At 42.2% G+C, this 25185-nt stretch overlaps 1 protein-coding gene and 1 long non-coding RNA gene across 5 annotated transcripts in view; one reads left to right on the plus strand and one right to left on the minus strand.

The window, feature by feature from the left end:
- The window catches only part of LOC143694337 (uncharacterized), a 30511-nt gene extending 16486 nt beyond the window's left edge, over window positions 1-14025 (plus strand). The window contains exons 2-3 of one of the 2 annotated variants that reach the window (XR_013182729.1): window positions 940-1116; window positions 5216-7003. This is a non-coding gene — a long non-coding RNA (uncharacterized LOC143694337). Of the gene's footprint in view, window positions 1-939; window positions 1117-5215; window positions 7004-13896 lie in introns of those variants that run through there. The other variant, XR_013182726.1, reaches the window with a different exon arrangement.
- Window positions 14026-14032: 7 nt separating this feature from the next.
- Window positions 14033-25185, minus strand: part of CTDP1 (CTD phosphatase subunit 1) — a 100470-nt gene continuing 89317 nt past the window's right edge. For all 3 annotated transcript variants that reach the window (XM_077179881.1, XM_054634205.2, XM_077179883.1), the window contains one exon: window positions 14033-15067. In XM_077179881.1, coding sequence (XP_077035996.1) covers window positions 14926-15067 — 142 coding nt within the window. In that variant the 3' untranslated portion in view covers window positions 14033-14925. The remainder of the gene's footprint in view (window positions 15068-25185) is intronic.

A 25185-nucleotide genomic window follows, 5' to 3' on the forward strand; every position in this document is an offset into this window, starting at 1 on the left:
ACAATCAAAATGAAAAGTTATTCTAAATCACAAGGGGATAGAAAAATCTAAGACATGCTATCAAATGAACCTGCAAAGAAATAACATGGAAAGAATCTTAGGGGGCTGTACTTTCAATGCAGGATAACAAGGTAAAATAGCCAGAGAAATATATAATGAGACTGGAATATATAGATGAAATCTTTTCACAAGCACACCTGGAATAGCTTGTTCACTTCTTTATGAGATGAAGAAGATCTGATGAAAGAGAGAATTCTGATCAGCACAGCAAATGGATTCATCAAGGTCCAAAATTTGATTTATGAGAAAGAATGAAAAGGCTTCAAAACATTTTAGATGATTAGTTAGATTAAGAGACAAGTACAGCCTAGGAACAAAGCAGCAGTCTTGAAATGCATAAGACCTATAAATAATGTTGAAGAGACTTCACCAGCTAATCCAAAGCAAACATAAATGAATAGGTGAAACTAGGTAAAGAGGAGGTCAACAGCCCCTTTCCTAACAGCACACCATTAACTTGCACAGTGGTCTTGCAGGAGACATCATGAAAGAAACTCCACTCGGCCCACTGAAAACCTGAGAAAAAATGTGCAAGAGAGGACAGCTAGGAGTGGCCAGCTTCAGCTTCCCAGCTGGAAGTAGCTGGTGTCCCCCTGCCCTTCCTCTGCCTTTCACTTCTCACCAGAGTGAGGTCACAAGGCAGTAGGGAGCCAGTTGTATGTGTAGATCCTGGTCGGTGGCATCCCTATGTCCCTGCCCTTTCCATGGCTGGATAATTGCTTCTCACTCCCTGTGAGGCTCTTTTGGGCATTAATTAGTTCCCATACCATTAGAAATCAGTCTTTCCCTCCCTTGGTTCAAGTCTTTCCTGGACATGCAATGAATCTGTGCCAGAAAATGGTGCTGCTTGTTTCACAACTCCAGCTTTGCCAATTCCAGGCTGTCCAGAAGATGCCCATGGGAGTTCTCTTGCCTGGCAAGTACAAGAGCATCGGTGGGAAAGGGTGTCAGCTGGGACTGAGAAGCCCTAACATGGCAGCGCTGCAAAGCTGGAATCTCTCCTTGGGAAGAAGTGCAGTTTTGTGTCATGTTTCACAAAGCAGAAGAGAGCAGCAGGTAAGATTTGAATGGCAGTTTTGGGGAGCAAGAAGTAACACCTGGCAACCTGACAGTGCAGAAAAAGTCTTGTTAAATTCCTCAGCCTTAATGTCCTGCTGAGATGTTAAGCCATACTGCATCAAAAAGTGAATTGTTGGGAGGTAATGCCTGCTCTGTCCACCACTCTAATCGAGGAAATATTTCCCTCAAACTGAGTTTTCTCTCCAGGTTGATGTTTCCACACCAGCCCTGATTAGCATCAATGTCCCTATTCATGTACAACACTCCCTAGCACACAGTCCCTGTTTCCCCAGACCAACTCTTCTGTAGCTGCTGTTAAGGATATCATGTTATTCATTAAACCTTTTATTAGCATGCTGCTGTCTAACATTTCATTGTCTAACAGAACCCACTGCGTTAATGGTCACAGAGTGTAATGCTGAATGTGCTTGGTGGGAAATAACACACATAACACAGGCAGGGGGGCAATTGATTGGACAGTTTCATCTCCTGGTTTATTCCCCTGCTGCCACTGGCAAGTCAATATCATTGAGTGAATATGCCAAAGCAGTATCTTGTGAGAAAACCTGTCTTTGGTGGGATTTAAAGTGATAAGAAGTAAAGAGAACATTAAAACTAAAACAATACTTATATAAAACTCTGTCAGTCCTGAATTAGTCCCATCAGGTTTGCAAGTAGATCTTGGTTTCAGGCAGCACATTCCTACAGTAGCACCAAGCACCTTCAAGCTTCATTTGCTGGATGAATTAAAACGCAGTGACCTTTCAATGCTTTCTCTAGATAAGCCTGAATCAGAATCCCAAGCACAAACACCCCCAAATGCTGGGGACTTTTGGATCTTACAGACAGATTATCAAGGTAGTTGGGGATAAGTTTAGATGTTTGTGGAGGAGGGAAATCTCCCAGTGCATTACAGTCTGCACAATTTTAACATCTGCATGAAATAAGTGTGCGTGTAAGGAGGGAACCATGACTGACTGAGACAGAAGAGGAGGAATAGGTGAATGTGAGCAAGGGATAAAGTTTTCCAGGCACTAGGAAGAGGAGTTTTTGTGGGCACTGCGTATGCCAAACAGCAGCACTTCTGCAGTCCGGTTTTCTCTTCTTGGCTTTGTGCTACCAGGGAGAACATGGAAAACTGGAAGCAAAACCCAAAAGGCTCACAATTAAAGGTGTGTCTGCTACAAAATCCTGAGAGATAAGAGCACAAAAGTTTGACATGTTTGTGACAGTCTTGGCATCTGAAGAGTACAAGCAGAAAGGTTAGTGAAAGCTGGCAAAGCTGACCCCTAAGACCCAAAGAACACCTAAGAACTAAAAAACTGACCCCAAAGCTGAGCAACCTAAGAACTGTTGCTCAGATATTGGAAGGAAAAGCTTCCTTGGCTATCAGTTTGCTGGATGTTACTCCAGCAAAATATTATCCTAAGGAAAAGGCTAATGTTGCTAGTGTGGATATAACTAAATATCAAGAACTTTATTACAAGACAATTCCAAGCAGGAGAAGTGGGAAAATCTATTGTGTGCCTTATAACAAACATGTTGTATGAACATTCCTACAATGATCACGGCCTTTATGTGCTAAAGGATATGAATTTCACCTGCAAGTGCACATATGCAGTTTTGTATGGAAAAGCAGGAGGACAGGTGTTTTTTTTGCCTTGTGACACTTGCAGACAGCAGTGCAGACAAGGGGTATGGACCCCAAGGCAGATGCTGACAGGTGAGGCACAGCTGATTTTCCAAAGGAGTATCCTGCATCACTGGGCAATGAGATTTGACTTGTCTTTATTCCTTCTACCTCTGATTTATTTGGAAATAGGATACCAGGTTGCTGCAGGCACAAAATCTGGTGGCTTTCAGAGGACTGAATTGTATGTTGGGCAGCACCACTCCTTTCACCAAAACAATAGGAAGGACAAGTACTAACACTCCTTTTAGTTCTGTTGTTTCTTGGCACTGAAGTGGGAAGAAGTAACACAGTTTTATCCCTTTTCCTTTCCTACTCTGACAGGGCATGATGGGATGTGCTGCCACACTTAGATATGAGAGTCAGGTGCTCTCCAAAGGTGTGGCAAGAACATCTTGAATCTTCTGAAATTAGTGGGATGGCAACCTTGGGCTTGTTCGGAATGCAAAAGTGCCATGCACTGTGTGTAAATTGTGATGGGTACTACAGTCCTGAGTGACTCATGCCTGGATCCTATCCAGTGCTGGGCAGCTCCATCTTCGAGGTAACCACTGCCCAAATATCCCAGAGAAACCCCTTCTCACAGCAGGAAGGGCACACACTGAGCACCTCTGCCAACCCCTGCAGTCAGCTGAGAGGAGCTGAAATGGCACAGGGAGCTTAGAGCTGCTCAGGAGGATGGTCCGCAGCCATGCTACTCAGTCGAGATTTTCATAATTATTCTAATTTATAATTGAAAACCTTTTCATTTTCTAGTGAAGCAGTGAAGATGTGTGGTGAAAACCAAGAGAAGATGTTTTACAAAGAAAAAGAAAGCTTTGCAGTGCACCATGAAGCATGTTTTGGGGATCCCTGTTGAGTGCATGCTGCTTCAGGGACCTGACCAGACACCCATAGGCCCTACTGCAGCATCCACAGGGCACTCCCCATTCCGCACCCACATCTGTGAGACACAGAATCAAACCCCAGTCAGAATCCATGGCAGGACACAAGGTTTGCTGTGCTGGGTACAGCAGCAGCACAGCTAAATGCCTGGAGAGGCCCTGTGATGTTAGAATGAAGTGTGCAGCAGAGCATCCCTGAAGGAAGGTCCATGTGGGGAGAGCTAGGCAGGCGGGTCCCCACATGTCACAGCAGTGGACAGACCCTGTGCCAGACAACAAAACCCTTCCTGCAGCACGAAGTGACGCCTGCAGTGATGGTGGAGAAGTGAGTCAGCTCATGGCTCCTCTGGCACCTGAAGCCCTTGCAAAGGGGGGCAAAAGGAAGGGGCATGAAGCCTAGCAGGAACCCCTTCCCAGTGGAGGGATGCGTGGAGCATGGGTGAAGGTGCCCACTTAGCAAGGAGGGGCTCCCACTCATGAAGGATTTTCCTGTAGGAGACTCAAGTCCATGCCTGGGCTCGCAGGCGTTGTGATTCTTAGTGAAAAAAGTGACTAGAGAAAACAATAAAATTCAAATCAATTATGCTGTTCAAAGTCAGTCTCTAAATTAATCCAATTATGCAGCAGCAATCTTTGCTTAATGCCCAGAAGCTAGAAATGATGGCTAGAGCAGTCGTTGGGGAAATCAGTTGATAATGACAATAACCAACAATGGAAGATGCTATTCTGAAAGTAAAGTGGTATGGGGTGGGGGGGGGAGGGAGAGGGCAGAGAAAATAGTCTATTATTCAGCCTTCACTCAAAGTATATTGCTTAGCTATTACAGGATAATGCACCAGAGCTAACCAAGCACAGTGCTGCCTCCAGGTCTCAGCAAGGAAGAAGTTGAAACTTGCTTATCGTTCTTTGCTAAGGAAAGCTCCCAGCACTGTTATTATGGAAGTACAGCTCTTAATAACCATTGCACAGCCATGTTCTGGAACAGTTTGCCCACACAATGTCTCTGCCTCTGTCAGGCAGGCTGCTAAAAGCCTATTTTTATATTTTCAAAATTTATTCTTCAAATCAACTTGGTGCAGAAGCTCAGCTTCAGGGCCTTGATGTTTTTCATAGAATGATAGAACAGTCTGAGTTGGAAGGGACCTTGGAAGCCCATCTAGTCTAATACCCTCCCTGAATTAAGCAGGGAAGTCTTCAGCTAGACCAGGTTGCTCAGAGCCATGCTCAGCCTGGCCAAGATACTCAGTCCCCCAGGATGCGACATCCACAGCTTCTCTGGGCAACCTGTTCCAGTGCTTCACCTCTCTCTCCATAAGAAATTTTTTCCTTATAGCTAGTCTGAATTTACCCCTTCTAGTTTACAACCACTACCCTTTGTTCTATCCTTCAGGCCCTGCTAAAAAAATCTGTTCTCACCTCTTTTATAAGCCCCCTTTAAGTACTGAAAGGTTGCAGTGAGGTCTCCCTGAAGCCTTCCTTCTTCAGGCTGAACAATCCAAGCTCTCTGAGTCTGTCTTCACAGGAGAGATGCTCCATATTTGTGGCTGGACTTGCTGCAACAGGTGCTGAGGAGCCCAGAGCTGGATGCATTGTTCCAGGTGAGCTCTCACCAGAGCAGAGCAGAAGGGCAGAATCCCCTTCCTTGCCCTGCTGCCCATGCTGCTTTTGATGCAGCCCAGGACAGGATTTGTTTTCTAGATGGCAAGTGCACATTGCTGCTCTCCATCTCCATCCCCCAACCTTGCTGGTACTGGGGTTTGCCCTCATGCAGGTGCAGCACCTCACACAATTTTTAACATAGGTGGCCACACTGGCCTTCTAGCTTAAAGCATGAAAAGACAGAGGAGGAGCAGATGCAAACAGGAATGTAGTCTTGTTCTAATCAGTCAGTCTGCGGGCACACAGGCAGCCAGCTGAACCTGGGCCTCTTGAAAGCACCAATGAAGAACTGCATGTTGATAGTTTCAATATGGGACATTAGAAATATTTTAAAACATTTGGACCAAAATGCCAAGATAATGGGAAGGAAATAGCAAGTGGAACTTCTACTGATTGCCCTAGATGATTTTCACTCAGTGCTTGCATCTCAGGTAGTCTTCATGGGGGCAAAAAACGTCTGAAACAAAGGATGCTCATGAGTTTTCTGAGGGACTGGTATTTATGCCACTGTATTGAAATCACTGATGTGTGGCATGATTTGCGTCCCTCTCACCCCAAATATTCTGAATCTTGGTCTCGCTTTCTTGTTTCGTAAGATACTTCATAACAAGATTTCATCTTTGAGCTGTAGCTCCTCTCTTCAAACTGCATCATTCAGATCGTCTCTGCTGGAAAACAGATGCACCCTCCTGTGCCCAATCTCACACATCAGAACATAAAGAATATATTTATAAGATATTCAGCTCTGAAAATGCTTGCATGTAATTTCTGAGGCAGTATCCTTGTTAACACTGGAAGAATCTGTTCCCAATATTACAGCCCACATGCTCCTCAGAAAACGTTTCTTTTGTGTCAGAATTTCACAAAAGATTTGAAGGGGTCTCATTTCAACTCAGTGAGAAAATCTTGTATTGTTTACCTCATTACACCTCGTTGCCTCAAGACTGCTATTATTATTCATAGCCCCTCACATTCAAAATTGCATGTAAACCCCCATGAAGCTGTGAGCTTAGCTTAAAAATCACCAGGTATACTCATGGCTGAGCTGCTGAGCTTTTTCACCGTGCAGCCAGGACAGGATTTCAAAGTTTGCTTCACAACCTGAAGGAGTAGAGAAGAATATTCACATTTTTCTAAAGTGCAAATTGAAATTTCTGTAGTTCACAGACTCTACCATTTTAAGTGGAAAGAGAGTTGGTAGCAGCCAGTAGCAGAAGTGTGTCACAAGAGTGCTGCAGCAATATCTACAGATACAAAGGTATTAAATGATAATGTTTAGCTAAACATCTCCCAAGAAAGCCAAGTGAAAATCATAGCATGAGAGCTACAAGCAGTGTGCCTTCAGTGTCGAGTTAGGAAACCCTGCACAATGAAGGCAGTTTTTCCTTTGTGCTCTCTAGGCTTCCAAATGCTTCCAAATGACCCAGAAGAGGATCCTGAATTAAGGTTAAATTCTTACTTCTGACCTGAAAAGTGGTTCATAATAGCTGCCAGAGATGCCAGGGAGCACATCCTCAGCCCTTGGAGGGCTCCAGGGTTTCCATCAAGGGAGACACAGCAGTTTCCACCACATAGGAGCTGCTGGTCTGGGAGCTCCATGGTGTCCCACAGCCCTTTGCAGCACAAAGGCACCAAACAATGGGGGGATCTAAGAAAAGCAACACATTTTGTGCCCCTAATACCATGACCTGGATCCGAGATGAGGCTGCTGGGGGATGGAGCTCATGCTGACTGTGAGGACCTGCTTCACCCAAACCCAGGCAGAGAACTGCACACAGGGGCTGTCTCATGGAATTATAGAATAGTTTAGGTTGGAAGAGACCTCTTAGCTCATTGAACCTGCTAACCCAGCACTGCCAAGTCCACCACTGAACAATGTTTCCTGGTGCCTTTTGAACACTTCTCTCTGGACAACCTGTTCCAGTGCCTGACCATCCTTTTTGTGAAGAATTTTTTCCTAAGATCCGAGTAAACCTCCTCTGGCACAACTTGAAGTACATTCCTCTTGTCATATCCCTCGCTGCTTGGGAAAAGAAACCATCCCCCCCGGCTACACCCTCCTTTCAGGCAGTTGTAGGGAGTGATAAGGTCTCCCCTGAGCCTCCTCTTCTCCAGACTAAATAATCCCAGCTCCCTCAACCACTCCTCATTGGACTTGTCCTCTGGACCCTTCACCAGATTCACTGCCCTTTCTCTGGACACTCTCCAGCACCTCAGTGACTGTGTTGTAGTGAGGGGCCCGAAATGTCCTGCTCCGGGCTGCTCCAGGGCAGCTGCAGTCCGAGGCGGGCGAGCTGCATCGGAGTGGCAATCCGTCCCTCTCCAGCATGGACAGCGTCTTTGTTATTTGCCCTCTGAAAGCAGCAGCTGTTTCTGTGCACCACAGCAAAGCACCGTGGCCAGGGCTGCTTTTGAGCACCGCGCATTTTGGGGCAGCAGCGGCTGCAGCCCCGCCACAGAGCGCTCGGGTTCCCCTCACACCAGCTCGGCGAGCTGGGGGAGGCCGCGCTGTGTCTGCCTGGAGAGCTCGGCTGGGACAGGGACATGGCACAGAGGCAAGAGAAATCCATTAACCCTGGGGAGGCAGGGAGCAGCTGAAGGCTGCAGGCAGTGCTGTAATGAGGTAAACGATATACGCTGGGGATCAAACAGGAATTACTCACGGACTTGTTCCTCAGCACTTCCACTGCGGCTCTTAGCGCCTCTGCCTCGCAGATGTCAAATGCGGGCAATTTAAAGTTACGTAAAGCCACAGCTGAAATTAACCCCTGATGTGCCCCAGTCTGCACCTATGGGCACCCTCCTGTGATGGAGCAAACCAGGGGCTCTGCTTGGGGGCCTGTGCACGGGCTGTGGTTCAAGGAGAGCAGTCGGTGTTGGGCTGATACAGGCCTGGGCACGTTCTGCAGAGCAGAATTTCTAATCTAATGAACCTCTGTTTTTCCCACTTTTTCCTCTTATGTAAGAAAAGAGTGTCCAGCCTTTGTTCACCTTTCCTTGCCTGAAGGGTACGTTCAGATGGATGCACACCAAGCACAGCCTTTGTAGGGAGAGATGAGTTCTTCTGGTAATGCACAACTTTCAGACTCTTTCTTCTTTCCCAGCCCACAGCCCACCAGGGGCTTGCTTTCACCTCCTTAGCTCTCTTAGGAATGATAAAAAAGAAGAGAGATTTAATGTGCCAAAACCTAAATCACCGAAAAGTGTCTTGGGTTGCTGACAGGAGGAGCCAGCTGCAAGGGAAGATGTGCTTCGTGCCAGCAAGCTGAAAGCCTATTCCACCAGCAAGGGAAAAGTGATGGTCAGTGAAGAAGATGGGTGCTGGAAGATGCACAGCTGCTGTTCTGAGGCAGGCTTAGAGGGGACACAGCTTCCACAGGCAGCCCCTGGAGGGAGAAGACCCAGGGAGGATGCAGCTGGTGGCTGTGTCCTGTGGACATGGCACAGGGCTGCTGTGCATATGGGCCCTGTGGTGGGGCTCCCCCCTTGGTCTGACAGGTTGGCAGAGAGCTTGGATCCAAGGACAGAAAGCAAAAAGCAAAGGAATCAGGTGGAGTGTTCTTAATTTGCTATTCAGTATCAAGGAAAAGAAAATTTTTCTGTGGGTTGCAGCTATAAGATTATGAGAGACAAAGCTGAATTATTAAAACATTTATTCACCCAAGGACATGTTGAGCTCTCTGAGGACCACACTCATCCACTTAATTGAAACAGAGAATATCCCAAGCACCATTTGTATTGGAACTAAGTGACATATTTATTACTTATGTCCTGAAAGGGTCATACATATCCATTGTGGTAGATCTGAAAAGATAAGAAGCTTTTCTGACTTCTTGTTGTGCTTCCTGCCAGAAAAGCATTAGCACCTGGTATGAAGGCAGCATGAGGAGGAAGAGGCTGTTGCCTATGGGCTTTGACCCTTACAATTGATCAATAGCAATGGTAGTTTGTGCTTCAGCAAGAACAGCTTGATTGTTGTGAAGGAGCAACAACATCCAAAATCTGACAGACAAACAGTCTTGGGGACTTAGAGATGCTGGTCTTCTGCAGAGAAGGGAAAGGAAGGAGGACCCAGCTCTTCTGACAGTCCTTGGTCAGGTCAAGGTTTCCCCTGCAGGATTACGTAATGTCAGTAGAGGCCTGTCTCTGAGATTCACTTTTCCAAGGCTTCCCCTGGCAGGTGTAGAAGGGACAGAGGAGAACTGCACTGCTCTAAGAGCAGACTTGGAGAAGGATGGGTGTTTTGTCATAGCCCATTAAACCCATATGGCTCTGCAATACAGTTACTGTCTGCCAGCTCTGGTGAGAGTTTGGCTTAGGAGGATGGCAGTGGTGCCTCAAGAGGAAGGTCTGTCCCTATTCTGCTTCCCAGTCTCCTCGCACAGCGCACTGACTCGTGGAGGACTGCTCAGTGGAAGAGGACAGCACATGGAAGGAATCCATGGACACAGCTGTCCATCCCGCAGATAGGGCAACAAAATGCACTTTTACCTCTGTTGTTTCAGGTTAGCATCTGCTCTACCTTTACAGTGCCTCTAAACCCACCTAATGACTAAGCCAGCCCAGCTTCATCTTGGGATGGAGATCTTTAGAAGTGCCATACATACTTACATCTACCAGACATGGCTCCTCGTCTTTTCAGGGAGCAGAGTTAGGATGGAGTGTGGAAAGAAAAGAGAATTAATCATCCTCTGCCAAGGGAGTTCTGACTCATGGGGTGGCAGCACAGGCTCTGTGGGCATGAGAACTCCAGGAGGTTTAAAAGAATTTGCTTTTATTGCCCCTGGAAGTCAGCAATATCAAGTACTTCAAATACATCAAAGCCACCTTCTGCTCAGTGCACACAATAGAAGCTGAGTCAAAATCAGCCCCCATCTCACCAAAATGATCTGAGTGCTCTCGGGTTGGGGTCTATGCCAACCCCACCCTTCCCTGGGATCAAGTCATAGGGCATTTCTGCTGCTCTCCAGCAAAAAGAGAAAGTCATGAAGAATGAGAGGAGTGAAAGGAATAATTTGCTGTACCAGAAATAGAGATTGTGCAAAAGAGGGCTTGGCTTATAGTTCATGTCTGTTTCTCCACAGTTCTAGCAATCATGTGTTCCAGGTGACTGACATCCTTCTCAAATCCTGCTCCCAAATAAACTCTCAAGTGGCTCAAAAACCCATCACAAACAGGTGGTAAGGGATCCTCCAGTACAGTGTCTGGTTCTGGACTTGAAAGAAAACAAGCTTCTGGCAATCATGCATCCTGAAGTTTCAGCTCCTTGAGAAACTCGGGGGTGAGTTTTATGCCTCCTCTGTCTTAGCCAGCAATCATGCTCCTTGTGCTTACTTTTTTCCTTTCCACTTCCCGCCCCCCTCCAAAAAAATAATCTTTTTACTGTGAGGTGACTGAACAAAGGCTGTAGACTTTCCATCCTTATAGACATCCAGACACTGACATGGACATGAACAAATAAACCTCCCTGCGTGAGCAGGGGAGATCAGACCAGATGACCTCCAGGTCCACCCCCACCTCAGCCATTCTGTCATGTATATATTGGTGACAACAGACTTACTCTTTCCTTGGAGGAGAAAGATAACAGGATTCACGTGGGCCCTGAGGAGATCCAGGAAAGCAGCTGGCCTGGTTCTTGGGGACAATGACTTAACAGCTGCTGGGAATGATTGAATTGATCTTCATGGGAGGCCAGACCAGAAGCAAAGGTTTTTCCATTTATGGTTATAAACTGTATGACACTGAGGAATAAATTCCTTTTCCCACACAGAAGCACTCACACCCAGCCTACAAAAAGGCAGTATTTTCACTTCTCTGTATATTTGTTACTGCTGTTACTACAGGTCATGTCTCTCTCTCTCTCTCAAAGCCAGGTCAGCAGAATGAGCACAGGATATGCAGCTGCAGCCTATCAGGTATGCATGCCTGCTGTAGGTGATGCTGCTTGGGGGATTGGGTACTGCTGCCTCCCGTTCCTGGGAGAGGGAAGGGGAAGGAGGCTGGGTCAGGTGCTGGGCTGCAAACACTTCTGAAATGACAACAGAAGGTGGGATTGGATAAGAAAAACAAATGTATAAAAGTTTGCCTGCAGGTAGTGAGAACTGGGAGTCTTCTCATGCTGAATTTTCAGCTACATGATGAGATCCTCTTCCTTAACAAGACCACTATGTATATATTCTTCAACTTGTCACTTACTGCAATGTTCACTGTAGTAAAATTAGGCAGAGATGAGAAACCTTTAGGTACAGCTCCAGGTTTGTGTATGTGTATTTTCACACTTGTAAGACAGTCACCTATTCCACAAGTAGTAGTGCCAAGAAGGAAAATTGAGACTTCCCACCCCTCACAGAGGATGTTACTATCCAACTCTGAGAAGACTCAAGGCCTACTTTACATATGCACAAAACCCAACAGGGAAAGTATCTGCTCACTTGGAGCTTTCCACATCTCAGTGCTAAGCAATGGCTCCCTCTTCTTCCCCTGTCCCCAGCACAGGCACAAGGAGAAAAGCTTAGCCACTATGCAATGCTTTTTGCTTTGATCACAGGTCCCACTACATCCCCATACCTGGAAACATTTGAGGCCAGGTTGGACCAAGGTCTGAGCAACCTGGTCTAGTCAAAGATGTCCCTGCTCATTGTAGGGAGAATAGAGTACATGACCTTTAAAGGTCCCTTCCAAATCAAACTATTGTATGATCCTCATCAGAGCTATGATGTCTTCTCATTCTCTTAAGAACTGGTGAGGGCAAGTCAAGGAGAAAGTAAAACTATTGGTCTTTAAATCAAAATGATGGTTCTTCCCAGTTCTTAAATAACCATGAACCCTTAGGAGCCATCTTTCCTAGCCAGCAGTGATAGTACATGCTTAGAAAGCTTGACAAAGCAAGGTGCCCATTCTGTGCTCATTTCCACACCTAGTACCCTTTCAGAAACCAGCTCTGCCCAGTGAGTTCAACAACCTCGCCGGGAATCCAGCCTCCTCTTCAGCTGTTAGAGTGCCCTTGCTGACTACCAAATGTACAGAAGTAGGGCAAAAAGGCAGGATAAAACACTCAGTCAAAATATCTAGGTCACTTAATGAAGAGTTAAACTCCTTTCACAAAGCACATTTGTTGCTTTTCCTAGGATGCTCCTGCACCTTCAAAAAAGTGTAAGCTAGTGGGAGTGAGTGACAACTTCATACATCCAGACTTCTCGCTGCCAGGTTAGAATGGGCATTTAACTTACCATCTATTAAATCTTCAGTTTCCACTTCTCTCTCCCACCTGTGCAGAGACTGGTGACCAGTGCCCTCAGCACAGCCACCCGGCTGAGCAGAGGCTCCTTTTCAGCAGAAAGCAGGCTTGGTGCCTTCTGCCCTGCTCTGGCAGTGAGCACGGAGTTGCTCAACACTCCCTGTGCTAGGTCCCCCTGCTACAAGGACTGGAGGGCAGGGATTGTTAAGAGATACTGGAGTGCTGATGGCTTGTAGGACTTCTGCCAAGACCACCCCCTCTCACCAGTTAAACCATCATCCATAAAATAACACTGGGAGACAGATACAGCCTTTCTCACCAGACAGCCTGTCTGCAGGGAATCCCCCCAAGAATACTGTGAGGCAGCTGCGGTGCCTGGGATGCAGCACCCAGCAAAGCCTGGCTTTGCTCGCTGCCTGTGTTTACATTCAGAGCTTAAATGCTGCCCAAGAGTTGCGTGACTGGCAAAGACCATCAGCCAGAACAAGTCTCTGCTGAAATTTGTGCTGTCAGTTGCAGCATCACAGTGACCCAGAAAGCTGATGTTATTTCACATTATTTCAAGTGGGGTTTTAAGAAAACACAAAATACGCCCCACAACCCCTGGCATTTTAGTATTTAATTAAGGAATCATCCTCTGGTAGCTGGGGATGCTGTATTCAGGTTGCTGAAAAAAAAAGAAAATATTTTGATGTCCCATTTTACAAGCATTAGTCTTTTTCTTCTGTTATATGATCAAAAGTCACTTGGAGACATCCTGCTTGTTTTCATGGAGAGCTAGAGCAGGCAGGACACTGTAGCATTCAGCTGTGTGGTACCTGTGTCTGAAAACTGAAAACGGAAACTGAGCAGTTTCCCACAAAATCCACTATTTTTGTCTGTGAATGCTGACTTTGCATTTTTAAGTGGAAAACCAGTATTAATCTGAAAAGGCTCTTGTATTTTCTCAGTCCTCCTTTTATTATCATTATGAAGCTTTAAAATTAGAGTGCTATTTGTACAGCAACTGAGATTCTACTGAAATGTTCTGTTTTACTGCTAAGTGGAAAAATGAAGTATTCCTGCACCAGTATTCCTTTTAACCATGACATACAAAATACCACGTCTTCTTTTGCAAACATATTGTTAAAAGGATTCAATCTCCAGTTGCTAACAATTGAGAATAAACCATGGTCCTAGCCACAGAAATTCAATACCAAAAAGACAACTCTTATGGTAATTTTGGAGGCCAGTCAAAGACACCTGAGAAAAGTCAGATGTTAGAGTCCATGAATCTTCTGAGCCACTGTTTCTCTTCTGTCCTTCAGCTACCTGCCTGAATCTACAAATTTGCTCCCGCTTTCAACATTTTTCATTATTTTCATGCAGAATAAAGGAAAAGATAATACAGAAAAGCGCCTTATGTTTGATGGAAGGAAATGAACAGGAAAGAGAAACAAAGCATACAAAATGAACCTTTATTAAATGAAAGAAAATCTGTTTTGTGGGTCAAATATGAAATAGAATATACAAAAACTTTACATCAGATCTCTTGTCAAAGAAATTAAATTCTATCTAGACTGAAGTAGCACTTGTTCTTTCCAAGACAACACAAATGGGTGAATATGCATCTTGTGGCAGTACAGGACCACACAGACTGCTGTGCTACATTTCTGGTTACAAAGAAGAAAAGGTAAAAATCTAAATGATGTCTCTAAAGAACTCAACTATTCAACAAAGTAACCTAAAATTGTTGAATGTTGACCACTATGTATTCTCTTACAAGCAAATGACAGGTGGGTCAAGTGCAGAGTTCACAAAGCTTGCATATCACGTTGTCTGTTTCTATACAAATATAAATAGTTCTTTTTTTATTTCAAAAATCCTTTTATATTTGATAGCTTTATTTGTGGAAAAGGATGACCAGTTTGTCAGGTTCCTGCTGTACTACCCAGACAATTCCATCTCCTTTTTCTCCTCCTTTTTTTGAAGATTGTAACCCATAAACCACAGCCTGCAATCTTTTTAGAAACTTGATGTATGTTTAATCACAAGTCTTTGTACCACTGTCCTATACATGAAGGTTCTGCAGAGCTCCTAACATGTCTTTGGCATAGCACACCATGTCCCATTTAATACCTTTTTTTTTGCTTAAAAAAGTATATTTCATTTAGTAAAACAACTTAAAAACATCTATTTCTGATTTTGTAAAATAACGTATCACCTCTTGAGATGCTTTGCAAAATATACACACACATTTTGGAAAAACATTGAGTACTGACGTGAGGGACTCATCTGAAGTCCGATCTGTTTATGAGAAGTAAATATAATTACAAATTCTGTCTTCTGCATGACTCTCACATGAAGTCATTCAGTTCAGCTTCAAGTGCTGCTGCCATTTCATCTGCTTCAGAACTGCTTCCTTCCTCATCTTCATTGCTGGATTCTTTACTGGATTCGCTGGCAGCATCATCTTCATCCAGTTTGCGCTTGTGACCCCTGGAAGGACAGACAGAGACAAGGCTCATGAATGGAGGTGTCTCAGCGCTTATTGAGAGACTCATATTCAACATGAGAAAAAGTGAAGCTAAAGGACTCATCTTTTTTCAGACCTAGACAAAAAGTACGGCCCTTGCTTTTTCATGAACTAACAGTAGCCAGTTCACACAATTTGTTTTTTAATTGCTGTTATGTGTTGTCTGCAGTAGGTGCAAAGAACAAAGTAGTGTTAATTTGTTTCTTCCATTCTTCTGAAGAAAGTATGAGACTATTTGAAAATAATGAGTAGATTTACATTCCTCTTGCATCCCAAAAGAAAGAATAAAGCCATTGTGTGAAAGAGATATTACCAAAATACAAATGTTGTTGTATGATTTTGAAATATTCAAGTTTCTGTTTTTCTTATCAAAATAAAACCATAACTGACGAACCGCATCTCACTGCACCAGCACGTACACTTTCATGCTTCCAAACTTTGGGGTCCCATCCTTCCCTTTTGTGTCTCTTTGGATTAGTCCTGCCAGGCTAAACACATTTCTTTGCATCTCTGGAGAATGAACCAGTTTAAACAGGAAACTGATGTGCACCATACCCTGCTGAAAGAATCATGTTCCTGGTTCTGAAAGATCTCTAAGGAAAATCTAACGCTTCAACTGGGAAATAGCCATAAGCAAAAGAATTTGGATTTGTGGAAACATAAAATCTCTTTACCTTGCTAAAGGGAATTATATATCAGACGTGTACTTCTAAGACAAAAATAAAGTTGAGATTTCTGCATTGCACAGAATTCATAATGAGATGCGGAAGCACCTTCAAAATCCTTCAGGATAATTTGTTCAAATTATTCAAATTTCAAGCAGAAAAATACATGCAGAGGGGCAGGCATCTCTCCAATAACTTTCCTTGCTTGGTGGGGCTTCATTAAGAAGAGAATGCACCCACTTGCAGTCATGAAAAACTCATAAAATGATCTACCTATTTTAGCTAAAACAGTAATTTAACAATAATCCTGTTACTTCTGAGAGCACAGAGAAATAGCATATAGCAAGAAAGAAAGACATTTGATAAATACTGACATGAGACATATCCAAAAGAAATGAAGGCAAAGATTAAGAGTCAAACTTGTGAGCTTGTAAGCAATGCTGAAATACAAAGCAATTTTTATTTACACAGACACTTTGATTGCTGTTTTCCAAGAAAGAGGAAAGCTCATTAGCCCAAACTGCTTGGTGTGTGAGCTGATTGACTGACACCTGACTTGCCCTTTCACTTTTCAGGGAGATAGATGGACAAGGTGTGGTGGGAAGTCAGAAGGGAAGTCCAAATCAAAATGGCAAGTGAGCAGTACTATGCTCTATCTTCTCTTTCTGCTGCAGCTGTGGACAAAAAAAGACACTGCTGGCTGCTTTACAGAGCACCTCCTCCCACTGATGTCAGGTGGGTTTTGCTGTTGAGCATAGGGTGGTAGAATTAATATTCCTGGGAGGAAAGGCTGAAACCCTCGGATACACTCTGGGCTCTAAATCCCTAACAAGGAAAATGGGATGAAGTAAAAGTGTTACCTGAATACTTTTCTACTGAAACTCAAATGTGGTGTGCTGAAGCAGTTTCAGGGCACTAAATGTAGCCTAATTCACAATAAAAAGCAGTTTCTCAGGCATAACAGTGATTATTTCCACACACACTCTATTAGCATGCAGTTTGGACAAGGAAGCTCCCATGCTTAAAACGCCCAATTGGAAAAAATCTCAGCACATTTTCATTAAAAGCTATACAAATGTGTAGAGCCTTAGCAACACTTGCTTAGTGATGATTTCAGCCTTCAGAACTACAGTGCTATTTCAGGCATTAATGATACTATTAGCAAAGAAAAGCTGATTGGGAATTAAAGAAACCTGAAAGAGTCTTACTCAGCAAAAGAAGAAATGAGTCGTGCATCTTTAACAAGTAGAGGATAAGAAGTACACAAGCGGTGCTAACTGAGAAAAAAATATAAAGTCATGAAGGGAATCTATACCACAATGCTCACAGCTGAAAACATTTGCATTCATCTTTTGTAAGACTGCATCCATGGAATCTGATGGTATTTGCCCACTGAAAAATGAAATTAGCAATCTGACAGCTGTCATTTTCACATATGAAATGTACACACAACTGCAGATATTGTATTGAAGGATGTGTCATGACAAGCAGGCTTTTAGAGCCTAAATACTGTAATTTACTGGGACATAAATCAATAGCACAGATCTCACAGAAAAGAAACAAAAGGGTCTGTGAAGAAATACAAGAAATAACAGCTCATTGAAATAATACCTCACTGCCAGTTCATTATTTCTTGAAAGTGCAGAACAGTTAATTTACTAAATAATAACAGCAAAGACTAGCAAAATTATTACTTTATGCAAGAAAATAACTTTTAAAATTTCAATGTACTTCACAGCAACTAGATTTTGGTGAGGACAATCAACTAAATACAGAGATCTGAAATACTCAGTGTGACTAATTAATTAAAGAATGGAGCTCCAGCCCACAAAAAGACTTTCCAGAAACCTTAATGGATGCCACTCCCATATTTCATCCCTCATTCAGTTGTATTCAACAGTATCTTTGGAAATCCAAAAACCTGACCATTATCTGTTTTGTCAGTTCTTGTTATTTCAGGAAGGCTAGAATGACAGCTCTGTTCAATCTCAATATGAAACATTAGTCATTTACAGGGAGGAAAAAAACATTAAAAAAAAAAAACCACAGCTAAGTATTAGTTCTCTATAGAAAAAAAATCTTCTGAATGTTAGCATTTTTTTATTATGATATAAAAATCTTTCAGTGTTTGTGTACTGTAAACTGCAGCTTCACAGGTATTCAAAAAAACATTTAAATGAGTATTATGATATCAAATAAAAAGCTAACCCTCAGAGAAGTATAGAGAAAGGACATCAGGAAGACAGAGCTGCTCTTTTTCTTTGCAAATTCAGAAAAGAGAGGTAACACTCTGTTCATAATTTCTGTCTTCAGAGAAAAAGCAGTATATCCCCATGGTGGTATACCTATTAACATAACAAACGATTTAAAATGTATATTTTTCCTCACTGTTTTGTGCCCATTCTTTGTCATTTCCAGTTTCAGAGCCATAGTGTGTAGCACTTTTGAGTGGAAAAGTTAAGCTCATACAGAATTCCTTCTTACTATTTAGAGAAAATGATTCAGCAGCATTGCAGGCTTCCATTAGCCTGATTTGCATTTTTGTAACGAATTTTGCTCGACTGTTATTAAAAGCCAAACACGTTTATAATAACTGAGTATCTTTAACCTCACATGTGAACAACTGCCAAAACACTGAATGCAGAACTTTAAATATCTTACAACTCTGTGAAAAAACTTCTACAATCCAGATTACCTTTTCCTTTGCATTAAGTATTTTTCTTTTGCAATACCCAGTACAAGGAGGCCCACCAGTTCACGTGCTGGAAAAATCCTTTCAAAAGAGAAGTAGGTTTCACAAAATCTCATGTATTTATATGAATTGTCAAGAGATTTAAATAAACTAAGTGTAATTCACAATGACATTAAAAATAAAAAACTATTTGTAATTATATACATATAAAAGTCGTTTTTAGGAAAATTTAATCCAAAGAATGCTAATAAGAAATAGTGATTTTCCAAATGAAGAGACAGGTTTACAGAGTTGCAATAGCAGAAGGTATACACCTATAAAAATATCACAGAAAACTTTGCTGAAAATGAAAATTTATTTAGCTCTTGATCCATTAAAATGAGCACTAAAATCTGATTACAATGTACTAGTTGAATGAAAACTCCATTCTCATGAATTAATTTTAAATTTAGTTCACTAAGAGAGCCATAGGGAACAAAGTGAAAGAAGCCCAGTATTTCTTGCTTCTATTATCTTAAGGTCTTAATTTATAATTGGCTGAAAATAATATTGGAAAAACATTCGTCTTTTCTTACTTGAAAAGCAGATTGTCTCTGGTTTTTTTGCATCCCTTTAAGAAATACAGTGCTACATTAAAATAGAAACTTCTAATTAGCAAAGGAACTCAAAGGGCAACATAACCCTTGCTTTAAACAAAGCAAACTTAAATCTTAAATTCCAAACCTTATTTTAGACTTGTAAATGAAAACTACAGAAAATACTTAAATACATATTCACATATCCTTTAAACTCCAAGTCCCCACAAATCCCCATCACTATTCTGATAATGAGTAAACCCTTTATTTTTTGCAAGTTGACCTGACTTTTTTCAATATCTCCTAAAATCACTACAATAACAAAGCAGAGTCCGCACACTAAATGTGTTTAAGTCTTTTACAAGCAATCAGCTTACAGCATTGACGTTATAAATTAGGACTTCAATTTGCTACCAAATACAGCCAAGCTTCTCTCTAATGAGAACACTCACACAGCAGCCATAAGTAGTTTGGAAAGGGCATTTTGGAACTGTGTGCTGCTTTCTAACATCCTCACAGCCTTGCACCACAACCTACACCGCCCCGGCATGCCTCCAAAGCTCCGTATGGAAGGTCTGTCCTGGATTCTATACACATCTAGACCACAGCTTTCTGTAAACTCCTTCCACAATGGAAAGAAGGTGATGTGGCATTTGGTAATGCAACTAGAATATGACTTCCTTCCACAGGAATTTGACTGTGGGAACACTGTATCCAGACAAACTATTTCTCTGGCAATATTCTTCAGTTATGAAGAAGTAGGGCTGGTTATCCTCAAAAAACTCTTCTTCAACCCATTCTGAAGATGCCAGCCCAGTACTTGGCTAACAAGCTTCAATGCCTTGAGCTCTGAGAACACACAAACTGGAAATCCATGTTGTGAGCATTAATATGTTACATGGGACGGACAGACAAGACGGTTAAATTTTCAGAGAGATATTCCAAGTCTTGCGGTTATGTTTTTTTAACATGGGATACATGGCAATATCTTTAAGGTCCCTTCCAAGCCAAACTATGCTGATTCTATTCCCATTCAGAGTGAGCAATTGTCCACAGCCTGCCTGTAACTCAGGTGTCTCCCCTCTGGCAATTTCCCTGGAACATCTGTGCAGAGGCACTGGATTTTCTGTCCCAGTCTCCTCCCTGGCACTAGCAGAGCACACTGCCAGGCACACACACAGCCATGGGAACACGAACAGCACCACCCCAGCACTACTGGCAAGCTGCAGTGTGTGTTTTCGCTTTCTGGTCCTGCTGGGACAAACAGGATACTATTTAGCACCCCAGGAACAAATGCCAGACACCTCATATATTTCCTCAAGAACTCATCCAATGCTCTCTGCAGGATTATAGGGTGATCCAGAAATCTAATATGCAGAAAAATTATGCACTGAGAATGTTCCTTGCACAGCCTCGGAGTGCAGAGAGAGCCCCTGCAGTTGGAGGAACAGTGTGCTTTCAACGCTGCTCACAAAAACCTCCTGCAGGCACCAACCAATTCCAACTGACATCTCTGAAGAGTATTTTAACTGACACAACAGTAAAGTGAGAGCTAATTAAATTCTGTACACCCTCAGTGCCTTTCTGCCTTAAAATTTAGTGCACCTGTGCACAATTCCAATGGTGAGAAACTATTCTGGAAACTGAAAACATCCTGCAACAGCTTTATAGGTAGTTCTCTGAACTAAACACTCAACAATATCTAAATTTAGAGTATTTTAAGTCAGGAAGTCACTGAAAATTTAATATAGCACACTGTAGTAATTTCTGGATTTAACAAGGATAGTTGATCAATTTTGCTAAAATTGTCCCATTGATGAGCTTGTGTCTTCTTAATATTCAAATAAAGGGGAAAGTTTAATAACAAGAAAATCAGTCCAACAGTGGTTTCTTAACAATATTAATGTTTTCTTGAAGAAAATGGTGATTTCTTAATAGTTAAACACTGAGATGTTCCAAAACCAAACAGTGTAGCAATAAAACTTTAAAATAAAATGCTGTGTGATTTTCTCTGCACTGAACTAATTTAGATACAGATTACAATTAAATTGGATAATGGAAAACTGAAAAGTTGAACCTACAATTTTGCTTCTGTAATTAAGTCACAGAAATAGAAACTGTGTCCCTAAAATATTACTTGTTATTAACTTCAAGTTGCTTAAAAATAATCCATGTACTTATAAGACATATACAGCATGCAATATAATTATTTCTTCAAAAGGCAAAGGTGCCAGCAGCAGTTTTATATCAGACAACAAATAATCTTGTCATTGACATATAGAAGACAGCAGAAAATTAAATATACTTTTCACTATGTGGAATGCCACTTTCATAAGGGAAAATGCACAGATGCACTCTAGCATATGACTTCTTAATCCTATTTGAAAGCTAAACTAGGCCTTTGTTGTTTGCATCAATTCTCTTTCCAGCTTCTTCTAGTTTACAAATATTACCTCTTCTGACAATAAAAGTTAAACAGTAGTTCTGTAGCTCTGTAGAGATTCTGGGTAACTCTGGGAGGCTGTAATACCAAGGCTCAGAAGTGAGCAAAAATAGTTTCAAGCCTTTCTTCCCAGCACCTGGGTGGGCATTGTACACCAACTCTACTGGGATTTTGTTTGAAAAACGTCTTTTGAAAATGGACTAAATCCTCAAACTAATTTCTGTATAGGAAGGCAATAGTCTCAGATAGTGATGAAGAATAATGTCCTCCTTAGAGATTGAAATGAGTCATTGTTTTAAAGAATGGTTGTACGCAATAAAATATTATGATGAAAAGTGGGCAAAAAAAAACCTAGGATGCATGGGCAATTTAGAAAATTCAAAACCATACATTAAAACAAGAAGTTGGAAAAGAAACATCATCTGATTTATCTGAGAAAAGTAAAACTGCCTTCATTTTTCTCACAGAAGCACAATATAGAGGTACTCCTGTGCCAATATAAGGCAGAACCAACTTCAGTTTGAAGACCCCCAACACTGCAAAGTAACACTTGAAATCATGATTGGATTTGCCAGCATCACTTACAAACACTGAGAATTCTCTTCAAAATGCATTATTTGGCTACTTAAATTGTTAAGATCGAATTTAGCTGACAACACACTGACTGTGCTAATCAAGGAGGTTTTAAGTAGGATTTGGTATATGGTGGCCTTTTAAATAAGATATCCATAGATTATCTTAACCTGTAGGTTATGGACTACACCAAGTTATAAAGAAAGATGATTTTTCATCTTTAGTCAAAGCCTTCAACTCTGATTTTTACTAACCCGTCTCTTACTTTGTCCTTGTTTTCAATAAATAATTGAGATTAAATTGCAAATAATTAAACCAAACATCCTTCTAGCATGTTCATTCTCTGCTTTGCTCACAAGAATATTAACTAACAACATCTCTGCTTCATCATAAAATATTGAAAATAAGACAAAACACATCACTGATTCTATACGGATACTAGTAGTACTGCCAATGCCACTGAGGCACAAAAAAGAGACTTCAAATTCCTTTAAAATGTTGTGTTCTATGGGCCAAAATACACAGTCCCCTTTCCACACAGCCATATTCTTTCACGAAATTCACTAGGTCACTCCTGCCAAAAACAGTCAGCCCTTCATCCTCCTCACATTGCCATGTGATTTAACTGGATAATCCCCCAGTTGATTGACTCTGCTGCCTGCCTCACAGTCTGGTAAGCCAGTAGTCCACCATCTCTGTAGTCAGCTTCCAAGGAGTATTTACTGCACAACAGTTGGGGAATTGGAGCTGCTGTGAGGCTGTGGGTTACACCATAGTACCTGGGACTGAGACTGCTCCATCTAGCAAGGGGCTGAAAGATTTCTTTTCTGTATCATACAGCATCTTCTTGCAATATTACATTTCTCTACTACTTATTTCTTTATCCCAATGGCAAGACACGTTATCTTGGCAATCCTCACTTCTTCTTTCCCCAAATTCCTAGCCCTGACAACTTATATTTTTCTTTATTTATTTGTTGAAACAAACAATAAATATTTTTTCATGCATTAAAACAGGTTTTGGAAGACTGTTTTAAGAAGACTGCATTATAATACAAAACTACAGAGAACCTAGAAAAAAATTTATCAGCATTAAAAGGTCAACACTTGACTTCAGACAGTCCATTTTGCTACAGGGTGTTTTAGAAAAGCTAGTAAGTTAGAAAATGAAATGACATCAAGCCAGGAAGTCACTTCTCAGTAAAAGAAATTTTCAGAAATTTGTTAGACATTTGCTAGGCTTCCACTAGAAACAGAGCAAAGTAGTGTCAAGGCTTGGTTTACAAATAAGTAAAATCTGAATTGAAGTTGTGAAAGTATCTGCCAGAACCATGTGACTTTTACATGAGTTTTATAAGGTTAGCATAAATGATATATACAGCATAAAAATACATGCAATACATTTAAAACAAAATGTCAGCCATCTTTTTTTATTGTGTAATTCCAACAAACTCCCTAAACAGTGGGTCTGCATTCATTAAATTTGGATCTCTATAATACTGGGTCAGTGAGCATCACCAATTCAATCTGGATCAAAAGGCATGTGCCAGCCCCCAGCCTATGTGCCAAATGGAATCACACGGCTGAGAATTCCCCGTACCTGTTGTTTTCACACCAGCTACGATGTGACAAACGACCCAGTGCAGCAGATCGCAGCTCTCCTGGCTCACAGTCTTGGGCCCCTCCACAGTCTGCTCTACAGTTTTTTCTGTCGATATTTCTGGAATAAATTTGAACTAGCAAAGGCAGTTTATACTTGATCTGTACTTTCTGGTGCAAAGCTGCAATTTTTTATGATGGTGCTGTCCAAAACCTAGATTCAAGGTATTATTCAGCTGCAGTCTCTCCCATACCACTAATGAAGAAGGCATCTGAAGGAGAAGCAACTCATTACCTTTTATCAGTCCAGAGTAAAAGGCAGCTGCTGAGCCTGTGTCATGGAGAGTTAATTTTCTTTTCACTAGCCAGGACAGTATGATGTTTTGAATTCAGTGTGAGACTGACGTTGAAAACACACTGATGGCTCAGTCATTGCTCAGCAGTGCTTACCCCAAACCAGCGACTTTTCAGGTTCCTGTGCTCTGCCAGTGAGAAACTGCACAAGGACCTGGGAGGGAGCATGGCCAGGACAGCTGAACCAAACTGGGCAAAGGGATATTCCAGACCATACAATGCCATGCCCAGAACATAAACTGGGGGTCATTGGAGAGGAGGGGCTGATTGCTGCTGAGGGAGAAGCAGCAAGGTGGTGAACATTTGTACCACACATTACTTGTTTCCCTTAGGGAAATTAAACCTACCTCCTCATTACAATTATTATGATGCTATTACAGTATTTTATTTTGTTTCAATTATTATTAAACTGTTCTTATTTAAAGCCATAGGTTTACTTTTTCCTGGTTCTCCGCCACACAGGGCAAGGGGAAGTGAGCAAGTGGCTGTGTGGTTCTTAATATCTGGAGTTAAACCAGGACAGCCTGGTCTTATCCATGTAATGGTACTAGCCAGAGGCTCTGATAAAGTACAATTATCAATTTACCTGGATATATGGATGTGCACAGAGGGAATTGTGAAAAGCTGTTTCTCGAGGTGCCAAATGACTAGACAGACACAGCACTTCAAACATGTAACAAAAACTGAGACTGCAACAAGTTGTTCTTCTAATGCTTGAGAATGAGATAGCCACATGGATGCAGGGACAGGAGCGAGGTCTGAAATGCCAGGCAGAGGATGAGACACTTCTCTGACTTTAGGAATAAAAGCACTCAACAGGCCCTCTCCCAGACTGCTGGAACACATTTCACAGCTGACTGTACTCAGATATCCCTTTCTCCTCCTCACCTGCCCAGGTGACCCTCAGAGGTAAGGGGCAGGGCCTGTGCACAGCCCTGGCAGAGAGGAGAAGCCCGGCCACACACCAGGATCTTGCAGGCAGTTCTGGCCCCACTGCTCAGATGCTGTTTATCCACCCTTGCTAACACCTGGGACACAAAAGAACTTTCTGGTATTACCATTCAGTGGTCTGAAGCAAACAGCAACATCAGCTGAGACATACCATTTCACCATTTTTTGTGTTAATCTGCAAGCTTTACAAGGTTCTCTTCCTAGCAGGAACATACTTAGCAAGAACATTT

Source organism: Agelaius phoeniceus, chromosome 1 (assembly GCF_051311805.1).
Source record: "Agelaius phoeniceus isolate bAgePho1 chromosome 1, bAgePho1.hap1, whole genome shotgun sequence".
Taxonomy (NCBI): domain Eukaryota; kingdom Metazoa; phylum Chordata; class Aves; order Passeriformes; family Icteridae; genus Agelaius; species Agelaius phoeniceus.